Source organism: Dromiciops gliroides, chromosome 4, assembly GCF_019393635.1.
Source record: "Dromiciops gliroides isolate mDroGli1 chromosome 4, mDroGli1.pri, whole genome shotgun sequence".
Taxonomy (NCBI): domain Eukaryota; kingdom Metazoa; phylum Chordata; class Mammalia; order Microbiotheria; family Microbiotheriidae; genus Dromiciops; species Dromiciops gliroides.
Genome location: NC_057864.1, coordinates 372,328,598 through 372,342,692, shown reverse-complemented (window position 1 = coordinate 372,342,692; position 14,095 = coordinate 372,328,598). Strand labels below are relative to the sequence as shown.

Below are 14,095 nucleotides of genomic sequence, written 5' to 3'. Positions count from 1 at the left end.
CCTGACTGCATTGTGGCACTTTCCACTGCATCTCTTTCCACCTGCTGGGCCTGGAACTTTTTTAATACAATAAGGACCTTAGCCGCCTCTTGCCTTAGGGTATGTTCCACTCAGGTCCTTTATTCTAACTCAGAGCCCCTTTAGCTTTGTAAATCCCCCTGCTTCTAACTTTCTTCTCCTTACTGCCACCACTGAACCCCTATGTTTCTCTCTCATGACCTCTCCTTTCGTTCTCCTAGTGCTCCATTCTTTCTGCTCTCTTAATCTCATCAGCCTCCCTCAGTCTTGTCTGCCAGGTCTCCTAATCTTGTCCTTCGGCCTCCTTTTCTCCTAATCTTGTCAGTCTCCCTCCTGTTCTAACTCCGAGGTCTATATATATCTTCCTCTTCCCCACTCAAATCTTGGGGTTTTTTTTTTTGCGCCCCCACAGACCAAGCTAATCTGCCAGCCAGAGCTGGGGCTAGGGTTGGGGCTGGGGGGATGCTCGAGCATCACATGCCTCAGCACAGGCTATGCCAGAGCCCCGGCCTGGATGAGCCCAGGATCTCTGGGATAGCTCCACTCAGGGTGGAAGGAGCTGGGGATCCCTCCCCCCAGCTGTCTGACCTGGCGTCTTGTATAGCCCACGGGGCTTTTTGGCTCAGCTGAAGCAGAAGGGGAGGGGCACCAGCACCTCCCACACAGAAGAGACCCTGAGGGTCTAAGGCTTTCTCATCTCAGCCCAAAAGTAGGGTCTCCAAATCAAAATAAATTTCCACATTACCATCTCAGAAAGAGGAAAGGGGAGGGAGGGAGAAATACAATTTCAAAGCTTAAACAAACAATTGTTTAACAAATGTTAAAATTTGTTTTTATATGCAATTGGGGAAAAATATTATTTATAAAAATTCAGTAGTAATTAAAAATATCATTGAACCATCATAGATGTTTAATTTACCTAATTTTCTATGGGAAATTGTATTCAATAGGTTTGCCGTATTCCAAACAAGCACCTGTTTTCACTACATGCAGGAGAAAAAGGATGTTTCTGTATTAATTTCTCCCAGAATGGAAGAATGTTAGCAGCAGCGTGTGCAGGCCATGATGGCTATCCCGTTATTTGTAAGTTGTAAACCTGTATGTTTCATCTGAATTTTTATGGTCTATAGGAGGATACTAAAGAGAAGCTCTTGAAATTCTTGTATCAGTTTTCTAAAAGCTCATTACAATTCTTATTTTGAGACAAAAAAAAAAACCAGTCACCAAAATATAATAGTATTAGCCATTTTTGTTGTTGTTACCATGTAACATGTACTACCTGACAACTATTCAGAATTTTTAAAAGAATGATCAAATTAAAGATAATAATCTTGGTTTGAGGACATACTACAGTGCTAAAAACCTTCCTAATTCAAATTTGCTAGTTTATTCCACATTTCAAAACATTCATGATACCAACTTGATTAATCAATCTATCAACAAATATTTATTAAGTACCTACTATGTGCCAGGTATTTGGGATACACAGATGAAAACTGAGACAATTCCTACTCAGAAGGGACTTCCATTTTAGTGGGGAAGACAGTAAATATGTAATTAAATATAGATTGCATAAATATGTAGTGAATAAGTAAAACAAATATATTCAAAATAATTCATTATGTGGAAAAATGATTATTAATAATGAACATCTTGGGGAGATTCAGAGGCTTTCCCCTTTTTCTAAATTCTTCATTTTAAAAAAAGTCCTTTTTTTCCCTATAGTATCATTATTGATGACATTGCATTAATTCTTTTCGTCTTGGTCATACCCCACTCAAACATGCAAAGAATTTAATCTAGGGTGGTAAAGCTCATGGTGTTCTACTCAAGCTTGGGTGGAGACAGATCCTTTTGTCTTAGATAGCTAAGGAAGGTCTCTCCATTTAGGGGTCATTCAGCCCACTCCTTGAAAAGGGTATGCATTCTTTGAATTGATAACCTAAAGCTTTCAGAGGTATTAATTGACTTCCAGTTAAGTTAACCAATTAGATTTGACTGCTGTTTGATGAGCCACCTACTGTTTCAAGGGTATATAAACTGTGAGCCCTGCTGCCATGATTTGTCTTTGGTCTGAGGGAAATGGCCTAATGACCATGCTTTTTATTAATAAGCTGGAATTATCAGGTCTCAGGAAAGATTCTCTGCCTCCAAGCACAGGCCCAGTCTCACCTAAACTCAAGATTGAAGTAAGGACGTAGCCAGTAAAAACAGCTGAGACATGAAGGGTGTGAAGGTAAAAAGGGCAATATCTAGCAACTGATTAGATATATAGGGCAAGGAGAATCAAGGATAACACCAAGATTAAAACCTCAGGAGACTAAAAGAAATGGTGGTGCCTTTGGCAGAAATAGAGATGTTAGGAAGTGTTTGGGGGCAAGTTCAGAATTTCTTCTTTTTGGTCATGTTGAGTTTGAAATGTCTGTGAGATATCCAATTTGAAATGTCCAATGGACAATTGATATGGGGGGACTGAAGTTCTGGGAAGATACTGACAGGAAAATAGGGAAGTTCAGAAGAGGGAAGAGTTTGAGAGAAAAGATAATTAATTTAGTTTTGGACACAATGAGTTTGAGATGCCTATGGGACATCTGGTTGGAGATGCCCAAAAGGCAATTGGTGATATGAGACTAGAGGTCAGGAAAGAGACTAGAGCTGGATTTATATATCTGGGAATTGTCCGCATAGAGATGGTAAATGAACCAATAGGAGCTGATGAAATCACTAAGTGAGATAGTACATATGTAAGGGTGAGGGAGGGAGAAAGGGAAGGGGAGAGAGAGAGAGAAGGTGGGGGAGAGAGGGAGGGAGAGCGTGCGAGAGGGGGGGTTTAGAGGGAAAGAGGGAGGGAGGAAGGAAGGGAGGGAGGGGGAAAGAGAAAGAGCTATCGTCAGGAGAACCAAGAGAGGAGAGGATATATAGGAGAAAAAAGTGATTGACATTGTCAAAGGCTGCAGAGAGATCGAGACATTGTCATTACATTTGACATTTAAATGATCATTGTTGATTTTGGAGAAGACAGTTTTAGTTGAATAAAGTTGTCAGCCAGATTGAATTGGGCTTAGAGTCAGGAGAGCAGAAACAAAGTGGAGGCAATGAATAGATTTCCATTGTTCCATTGAATGGAGTTTAATTTTATAAAAAGGAAGAGATGTAGGATAATGGCAAGGATTTTTAAGGATGAGGAAGACATGGACATATATGTAGCCAAGAAGGAAATAGCTAGTAGATAGGGAGAGATTGAAAATTAACAAGGGAGGGGGGCAGCTAGGTGGTACAGTGGATAGAGTACCAGCCCTGGAATCAGGAGGACCTAAGTTCAAATCCGGCCTCAGACACTTGACACTTACTAGCTGTGTGACCCTGGGCAAGTCACTTAACCCCCATTGCCTCACCAAAAAAAAAAAAAAAAACAAACCCAACAACAACAACAAAACAAAAACAAAAACAAAAAAAGGATAATTATCATGGGAGCTGATGAGGTCACCAAGTAAGAGAGTAGAGAGGTTGAAGAGAAGGAGCCAGGGGTAGAGCCTTGAGATACCCATAAGACTTAGAGGGCATCATATGGATAATGTTCTAGCTGAGGTGACCAAGTCAGAGTGGCCAAACAAGTAGGAGGAGAGGAAAGAGACAGCAATGTTATGAAAACAAAGAAAAATAAAATATCTAGGAAGAGAAGGTAGTCAACATGGTCAAATACTGGGTAGGTCATGAAGTTGTTATTTGTCCTTCCACCTTGAAGAGGACCATGGTGTCAGGTGGTATCATGACTTTCAGTGAATTGGATTTAAGTGAGGGAGGGCTGTGCACAGTCAACAACCTCACTCTCTCCTCTATAGCCATCTGGGTCTAGTGGCAAAATATATGTCAGGACAACTGGAGATGGCCCCGGGTGTTTTAATGCAATTGGGTTTAAGTGACTTGCCCAGGGTCACACAGGTAATAAGTGTTTGAGGCCTGAGTTGAACTCATGTCCTCCCAATTTCAGAGCCAGTGATAGAAATCCACTGTGCCACCTAGCTGCCCACATATCATGAAGTATAGGATTGGGAAAGGTCATTAGATTACCTAGCTAGTGTCTGAGGCCAGATTTGAATTTAGGAAGATGAGTCTTCCTGACTCACACTATCTACTGCTAAATCAATTATTCCAAGCAGAGGAAATACATGCGTGACAAAGCAGACAAATTACTCCACCCATGTAATTCAACTATGTGGTTTAAATTGTTTAAAGTCGTGTTGTATTAGTGTATGGACCACTAGGTGGGAGTAGTTGTTTATAAACTTTTCAGGTAATATAGCAGAGATAAAATTGAGAATTTTCATTTTAGAGATATATTTTGGAATAATAGTCCACTATTTTGGCTCCATCAATTTCTAACCATATCAATGCCAAGAACTCCTTATATTTTGAGAGTATTTTAATTCATTAGAACATGAAATTTAAGGGAAGTATTTCCAGCTCATGTACTATAACCACAGGTATCCCTCAGGATTCTATTCTGGGACCTCTTCTTTTCTCTTTCTACTTACTTCACTTGGTGATCTCATCAGTTCCCATTTTTAAAGTTATCATTTCTTTGCTGATGATTGTCAGATCTCCCTATACTGCCCTAACCCGTACCTCCAGTCTTCTACCTTCCTTTCAGAAATCTCAAACTGGATGTACAGTAGACATCTAAAATTCAACCTGTCCATAAGAGAACTTGTTACCTTTCCTCCTGAATCATTCTCCGCTTCTACATTTCCTATTACTGGAGAGGACAAGAATGTCCTCCAAGTTGCCTAGGCTCAAAACCCGGGAGTCATCCTGAATACCTCAGTATCTCTCGCCCCTCATATCCAAGCTATTGCCAAAGCCTGTTGCTTTCACCTTTACATCTCTGAAATATTCCCCTTTCTCTCCCTTGATACTGCCACCACAGTAGTACGGACCCTTGTCACCTCCCACCTGGGCTATTTCAATAGTCTGTTGTCAGGTCTGCATACCTCAGCTCTCCCCACTCCAGTCCATTCTCCAGTCAGCCACCAAAGTGATTTTCCTGAAGCACAGGTCTTACTGTGTCACCTCTTTACTCAGTAAACTCCAGTAACTCCTTATCACCTCCAGGATCCAATTTTTTAAAATGCTGTATTTGGCATTCGAAGTTCTTCACAACCTAGCCCCCTCTCCCCTTTCCAGTCTTCTTATGCCTTACCGCCCAACACTCATTCTCTGATCAGTGACACTGGCCGCCTGGCTTTTCCTTGAATAAGACACCCCATCTCTAAACTCTGGTCACTTTCTCTGGCTGTCCCCCATGCCTGGAATGCTCTCCTTCTTCCTCTGTGCTACTGGATCTCCTGGTTCCCTTCAATTCCCAACTAAAATCCTGTCTTCAACAGGAAACTTTTCCCGACCTTCCAATTCTCGGGCCTTCCCTCCCTTTATTATTTCCTAATCATACTGTATGTATGTGTTGTTTCCACATAATTGAATATTTGTTGTCTCCTTCATAAGATAGTGAGCTTCTTGAGGGCAAGGATTGTCTTTTGCTTCTTTTGTGTATCCCCAGTGCTTAGCATGGTACCTAGTACCTAGTAGGCGCTTAGTAAAGGTTTATTGACCGACTGATTGACTGACTCTGCATTACAGTCATAGTGGTGTTTTCACAATTCCTCACACACCAAGCTCCATCTCCTCTCTCAGTGTTTTGCACTGTCTATTCTTGCCTAGAGCTGGAGTCCACTCCCTTACCCCCACCTCTGGGAGTTCCTAATTCCTTCTGGATTTAGCTCAGGCATCATCTTGTTTATTAAACCTTTCCTGGTGCCCCTCTTTCCACCTACTAGGGCACAAAACTACATTGTATTCATTTTGTATATATTTTGTCGATACATATAAGTATATACATATGTGTTGTTTCCTCCATTAGAATATAAGCTCCCTGAGAGCAGGAACTGTTTCCCTTTTTTCTTTGTATCCTTGGTGTTTTCCACTTTGCCTAGAACTAGTAAACACTTAATAAATGCTTGGTGATTGATTTTTTGGGCAATGATTATGTAAGGACAATAGTACAAATAGTATCCCCACTTTCCAGATGTGAAAGACAGAGGAGTCTGTGAGAGGTTAAATAATTTGCCCTTATTTACACAACTTGTTAAGTGGTAATGGTGGGATTTGAACCCTGGTCTTCCAACTCTCAAGTCTAGCATTTCCAAGGCTTCCATTATACATTCAATGTATGATTACTCAATGGGTATTGCCTCAGGCAAACAGACCTGGGAAAGGCCTTAGCTTAAAAGGCAAAGGTCTCCCACTTCATCAGGGTCATCTCCAGTTGTCCTGATGTATATCTTGCCACTGGACCCAGATGGCTCTGGAGTAGTAAGGCTGGTGACTTTGCATATCCCTGCCTCACTCAAATCCAATTCACTGCAAGTCATGACATCACCCTAGTGTCATGGCCCTCTTTGAGAACAACAACAGGTGATATTGAAGCATTTGAAACTACTTGAAAAATTTCTTAAGTAGAACATGAAATTTTATTTGTTGTCTTGATAATTGTATTTGTTTATTTGGTAGCCTCTTAAAAAATATGAAGGTAGGGGCAACTAGGTGGCGCAGTGGATAGAGCACCGACCCTGGATTCAGGAGGACCTGAGTTCAAATCCGGCCTTGGACACTTGACACTTACTAGCTGTGTGACCCTGGGCAAGTCACTTAGCTCCAATTGCCTCACCAAAACAAAACAAAACAAAACAAAAATATGGAAGTAAATCTTAACCCACTTCCAGTTCAAATCATCACATTATTTACAAAGTGTGTATGTGTGTGTGTATAATGCTCTGTGAATAGCCTATTCAATATTTTGCAAATCTTTTCCTTTAGTATATGAAATCCCTTCAGGACGTTACTTGAGAGAATTTTGTGGTCACCTCAATATTGTTTATGATCTTTGCTGGTCAAAAGATGATCAACATCTCCTTACTGCATCCTCTGATAGTACTGTCAGGTCAGTATAAATCAGCAGAGGCTACTCCAAATGTATTTGAGTCTAAAAGGAAATCAGGGAAAATAAGAGTACAAATATAGCTTCAGCTATGTTTAGTGATGTGCCTATATCAGATATTCACTTTACAAATTCATCATATAATATTAAATTTCTGTGCTAAACACTGTTTTTAAATGTACATTTGATTTATTTTTTATATATTTTCAATTCTCTGCTATTCAGAGTACAAATTTCTTTAAAAATTATTTTAATATCTTATATTTCTATGCTTTAAGAATATTTATTTGTTTCCCTGGGCATATCTTTTATGAAAATCAGAATTCATCTTTCTCTTTCTGTCACTTTCAATTTAATTAATATACAGTAAAGGATCATAGTAGAGTGGGAAGAACTCTGAATGAGGACTCTGAAGACCAGGCTTTGGGCACCATCTCTTCTAATTTCATAGTTTTGTGAGCCTCTGGTCCCTAATTTCCTTATCTATAACATGGAGATGATACTTTTGTATTTGCCTGTTTTGCCAAGTTGTAAGGATCAAACAGAATAATTTGTGCAAAAGCACTAATTGGATTCCATATCTGAGAGATCTCGTTGTAAATAACTAGACACAAGGAGGAGGACAAGGGGGAGGTGGAGGAGGAGGAGGAGGAGGAGGAGAAAAAAGCTGTCAGGTTGTGATACAGAGAGTGTGAGTCTTAGTACAATACTACAGGTTGTTCTGTGCCCTATAGGCATAATTTTGTGATGTGCTATAGCGCCAAGCTTGCTATTTCAGTCTGTTGGGGAATATTTTTTTTCTCTTTCAGTATTTCCTCTCTGATTTTATAATGATAATCAGTGATAAAATAGGCTTTTCATTGTAGCAATTTTTTCTGGAATGTGGTCATTATATAAAGGGAAAGGTAATTGTACATTAAAATGGAATTTAATACCTACTTTATTCTTATTTCAGTCATGTTTTGTTTCATTCAAGATTTTTGCTTGTTTATTTTATGTAATTCTTAGTTCCAATATTTGTTCCTTTGTGTATACATCTGACCCTGCCTCTTTGTGATATACACATTTATTATATTAATAATAATAGCTAGCATTTACATAGGACTTTATAAATATCTCATTTGATCTTCACAATAACTCTGGGAGGTGGATGCTATTATTATCTGCATTTTAGAGATGAGAAAACTGGGACAGATAGAGTTTAAGTGTTCCATTCAGGGTCACACAGCTAGTAAGTATATGAGGCTGGATACGATCTCAGGGCTTCATGACTTTAGGTCAGTCAGTATTCACTGTGCCACTTAGTTGCCTCAAAACAGCCATTTGGTGGAGTTGAGTCTGCAAGTGGCTGAAATCTTAGAATAGGAACAGTGGTTAACAAGTTAGCAATCCATTTCAACACAGAAAGTTTCTTGGGAATTTTCAGATCTTATGTATACATATTTGTTTCATAAGAATTTTTTAAAAGCATGGAAATAACAGTATTTTCACAGTCCTTTGATCTTATTCTGCATCTAAACAGCTACATTTCTAGTTTTGAACATGCTCTTTAAAGGCAGCTGTTTTCCCTCTCTATTTCAAATCATGAAAAAATAGCTTAAAATATATGTTTCTTCTCTTGTATCCCATATAAAATGTAAAGAGCCTGATATCCTGCTTAAGAGTTGTAGGGCCTAACCTGATGTGTTAGCATTGTCACTCATTAAGTCATTGTTCTGAACACCTATGATTTATCCTAGAAAAATATTGCACACAATTTACAAATAAAGAAACTGTCTTAGAGAAGTAAAAAGGCTTGCCCAAAGTCACACAGGTAGTAACAGAATTAAGACAAGAGCCCCAGAGTATTTCCTCTCTATCACACTGCCTCCTGTAAATTCTTCAGTTTATGTTAAAGGATGCAACATGGGGTTAAGTTGTATATCACATTAATGTTCATCATTTCTATTTTGAGAATGATAGGTTGACTTTAAACTTGTAATTTTATTAGTAAAACAAACTCCTGCTGAGGAAAATCCCTCTACTGATGTATATTGGCATAGTTGCCCAATGTACTGAGTTAAGTGACTTGTCTGAGGTCACACAGCCAGTATATTGCAAAAGTGGGACCTAAACCCACATTTTCCTGGTTCTAAGGCTAGCTTTCTATTTACTCTATCTTGCTGCTTTTCTAGCATTATACATTATATTATTAATCATTGAGCTCTATATCTAACCTCTGTTGATAAGCAGACAAGTTAAAAAAACACATAACATGTGAATATGCATTTAGATGTTGAACCAGTTATTTATAACTATCAGAAGTCAATGATATTAAAATACTTATAATGAGAGTCACATTCCAAATAATAATTAATTGATGTTCAGTGGGTTTTGCTGTAGAATTAATGTCATGTTGAATCTCTGTTTTCCATTAACTATTTTGAAAACACATCATGCTTATTTGGGGCTCTGTGTGTTATTAGGAAAAGTGTATTTATATTTAGGCCTTACAGAATTAATATGTGTATATATATGATGACTTTTATATATTACATACATGTATGTTGTTTGTGTATATATGTATATATGTGTGTGTGTGTGTGTATAAACACATGACTTTTCCTTCCAGAATGTGGAAAATTGAAAGCCAAGGCACAGCAGCTGTGAAAGTTTTCCCTCATCCTTCATTTGTCTATACGGCCAAATTCCACCCAGTTGCAGGATACCTGGTAGTTACGGGGTGTTATGATTCTATGATAAGAGTGTGGAATGTTAAAGTGAAAGAAGTTCATGGTCAGTTATTACAAGAATTTGATGGCCACAAAAGTTTTATCAACTCTCTCTGCTTCGATGCTGAAGGTATGTAGCATACAAGCTCTAGATTTGTCTTCTTTATTATAAAGTATAAAGGAAAGCTGCATGAAAATACAGATTTTTCTCATTTCTTTATTGTAATTTCTTATAAATCCCAACTTCTCATTATACTTTTTTATACTTAACAGGTTTTTGTGTGAATCAATGAGGTAACTGATATAAAACCCTTTGCAAATCTTAAAGTACTGTGTAAATGTCAATTATTATCACTATATTATTATTATTCTCCCTCTTCTCATCTTTTTGATTCAAGTAGAAGTAGCCCTGTCACAAGTTGTTTTCCTGCTATTCTTATTTGATAGTTAACATTCTGTGGATGCTTGCAGAGATGGATAAGATAATTCCTTTTTGTAATTGAATAAAAATATGAGAATTTAATCTCATATCCTGTCGGTTCACTGAAAGCCTCCAATAGCAGGCAGGTAATTAAGGATGATATGACCTTCATCGTGGTCCCACATGCTTTTGATTTCTTCCAAAAGCTTTTCATTCCACCGAACTTGGATATTAAGCATTGGGTTGTAGTGACATCTATTTTTAAAAGTCTCTCTGAATATTTTATGGATTACTGTTATGCTTCTCTGTTATGGGCAACAGTTTTGTCGGTGACAATGCTGTGGTAACAATATAGCACATTTATTGAATTCTCAACAATACTTTGAGGTATATATTTGTAAAAGGAGGTCATTGTTAGTTATTTTATTTTATCTGTTGTCTGTTATTTTATGAAAGCGATCGAGTTTATGATGTTCAGTCAGATAGGACTGAAACAACTGAAGAATGACAACCATCCGATGGGCAATAGCTGAGGGAATTGTGGTACATGAATGGAATGGAATAATTTTTAAAATGACAAATATGACAGATTAGCCATATTAGGAGAAACATGGAAGACTTATACAAATTAATGTGGAGTGAAATAAGCAAGACCAGGAAACCAATTTATAGGATGAAAACAACACTAATATAAAAAAAAGTGACTTTGAAGCCCTTGAAACTTTTGACTGAAACTCAAACAATATCGATTTTAGAAAAATGATGACTTGACAGAAAGGTGGTGGACATAAGATGAAGTATGACATATACGACTAATGTGTTAATTTGTTTTAATATGTATTTTTAAAAGGAAAGGAGGCTGGGGGTGATAAGCTAGAGCATAATGATCATCAATAAAATTAATTTACTTAAAAGAACTCAAGAAAACAAAAAAAGTGAAGAAGGAAACAAATACAACAGCTGTATTACTGCTGCTATTTTTTTTAATTTCACACATGAAATTTATTAAATACAAGATTTAAAACCATACAGAAATACCCCAACCCCAAATGCATGGCCATTTGTACATCCTGCTTTTTTACTGGAGGTAAACTTTCTTGTTCAAAAAGCTACTCTGTTATTTACATCTAGATAGACATTTACTTCTCACAAAACAAACTGAACAAGAAAGTTCAGTTTCTTATAGCAGTCTTTTATTGAATACTGAAATCTTTGCGTTAATTTTTTTGTTTTTTTGTTTTTTGGTGGGGCAATGAGGATTAAGTGACTTGCCCAGGGTCACACAGCTAGTTAGTGTCAAGTGTCTGAGGCCAGATTTGAACTTAGGTCCTCCTGATGCTTTATTCACTGCACCACCTACCTGCCTCATCTTTGCATTAATTATTAAGTTTACAGTATTTAAAATAATTTTTGAAAAAAAGAAGAGACAAGATTAGACTTGTTCTTCTTGGTCCTAGACAACAGGACAAGGAGTGATAGTTGGAAGACAGAATCATATTTTGGCTTTGTGTGCCAGAATTTAGCCTAGTGCGTGGCACACAGTAGGTGCTTAATAAATTTTTATTGGGGCAGCTAGGTGGCGCAGTGGATAAAGCACCAGCCCTGGATTCAGGAGTACCTGAGTTCAAATCTGGCCTCAGACACTTGACACTTACTAGCTGTGTGACCCTGGGCAAGTCACTTAGCCCTCATTGCCCCACCAAAAAAAAAATTATTAATCGAGGAAAAACTTTTTAACAATTGTAGTTGGTCAGAAATAAAGCGGGATACAATAGGGAGTTGTGAGTTCCCATAGGATTTCAAATGGCGACTTGGTGGCCATTTTTTGGTGATGTTACTCAAGGGATTTTTTTCTCCGTAAAAGGCAGAACTAGATGGCTACTCTGTTTCCTTCCAGCTTGAGGTGCTTTGCTTCCATTTTGGATGCCACCTCTTCCATGAAATCTTCCCTGATTCTCTATACTTAGACATATATAGACTTTGGTGTTACCATTTTTTAAAATATCATGTTGTGTATTTTTTGTTAGCAGGGTTTGTTTCTTATCCCCTTATAGACTGGAAGCTTCTTGAGGGCCATAACTGTGTTTTCCTGAAATGTTGTGTCTCTTGTAGAGCCTAGTAGGGTCCTCTGCAGAAGAGCGCTTACTGAATGTTTACTTAATAGGAAATTGATTTCATTTTTGGTATTTATAAAATAGATGAAATGTTTCCCCCCACAGGACTTCATATGTACTCAGGAGACAGTTCAGGATTGATTATTGTTTGGAATACCTTGGTCAGAGAAAATGAACAACATCCAGTTCGACTTTGGAACATAAATAAGGTTATAAAGTCATATTTTAAATTTTGATTATTCATTAAGGAGGTAGAAAATATAAATAATGATGTATGCTTTTCCCTTTCCAAGTTAACAATATATGCAGATTGCAGTTGGAAATTAAATTCCCTTAAATATCTTCCTAACACTTTGCAAATGGCCAATAAACATGAACAGTGACTCACTGAAAATTTTCTAGATATTAATCAGTCTTTTAGATCTTACCATAGACAGAGAAAATATTTACATTAATTCTGAGCTCCACTTTATAACCTTTTCACTTTTAAAATGAGTATTATAGGACACTGAACTTTTTGCTTCTCACCTTTTTATTTTGACCTTGTAATGGGTCAGTTCACATTGTTATTTTGTCAGTGGTTTATCAGCAGTCCTGTATTTTAGAATTATGTAGTAATAATTAGGCCTATCATTTGATTGTTAGGATTTGGTTTGTGTTAAGATGTGACAGATTGGCATGTGGGAACAAATATATGCATATACATATACATGCATGTGTGTGTGTGTATGTATGTATGTGTATATATACATATATGTATGTATATATGTATTTTTTTGTCAATTGTGCCTTTTTTTAACAGGGTTGTTTTGGGTGTTTTGTCTTGGTTGGTTTGTTTGTTTTGTATTTTGTTCTTGATGTTATCTTTGAAGAGGAAATAACATGATTCCAAAAACTTGAGTTTTACCTTAATATAACTTCAGTTGACATGACTAATATGATTAAGAGCCTAGATTTAGAACTAGAAGGGATCCAAGAGACCCTCCAGTCTAACTTCCTCATTTTTTTTTCCTGAGGAAATTGAGGCCCATAAAGATAAAGTGCCCTCAAAAAAGGGTCACTCAGATTCTAAGTGACAGGAGAAGGACCTGAACTCAGGTTCTCTGATCTCAAAGTTAATGCTCTTTGTATTGTATCCCACTATTTCATGGTATTGCTTATCTCTTACAGATTTTGTGAAGACACCATTGTTCTTAGAATTTTCACAATAAAGGGTATTGACAGTGTCTGAGTGTGAATGAAAGACTCTCTTAAGTTGAGGGAAAGGCTTTTTGTGAGCTTTAATTCAACCTTCCAACTCTCTAAAACCTGTTTTAAAAACAATCTTGTGTATTCTTTTTGGAATCATTCTGGTCTATCAGGTTAATGAGTGGTATGTTGGGTTTCTTACTGTAGCCTAATTATACACATTTTTAAAAGAGCTGTCTAATTATTTATATACCCCAGGGACTGGCAAGATTCCAAATGCCTCCTTCTAATCACTTAAGTACATAAAGCACAGTTTAGTATTTGCTGTGAAAGCCCTCATATGCTTTTTTATCTTGAAAATAGCAACTAAAAGACAATTTGCCTTGAATAGCTGTGTTCCAATAGTATTCCATTTGAGATAATCAAAAAGAAAAAGTCAAAAAAAGTTAATTCTCATGGATCTTTTCTGTTTCTAATGAATTTTGGAATTTAACAGTGCATACTACAACTTGAAATTACATTTATTCTTTTGCATTTTGTTGGCTACCAGAACAGGGAGTTGGATGCAGGGAGTTCATATAGAACAGGAAACTTTGAGGATGTGTCTGTCTGCTGTATGTCGTGCTCCTTAGCCCAGGACCATAAATTT

At 37.4% G+C, this 14,095-nt stretch overlaps 1 protein-coding gene across 1 annotated transcript in view; it reads left to right on the top strand.

The window, feature by feature from the left end:
• The window catches only part of AHI1 (Abelson helper integration site 1), a 238,837-nt gene that overhangs the window by 41,578 nt on the left and 183,164 nt on the right, over nt 1-14,095 (top strand). Inside the window, exons 11-14 of the mRNA XM_043999819.1 lie at nt 969-1,101; nt 6,892-7,015; nt 9,624-9,853; nt 12,364-12,467. Of these exons, the coding sequence (XP_043855754.1) occupies nt 969-1,101; nt 6,892-7,015; nt 9,624-9,853; nt 12,364-12,467 (591 nt within the window). The remainder of the gene's footprint in view (nt 1-968; nt 1,102-6,891; nt 7,016-9,623; nt 9,854-12,363; nt 12,468-14,095) is intronic.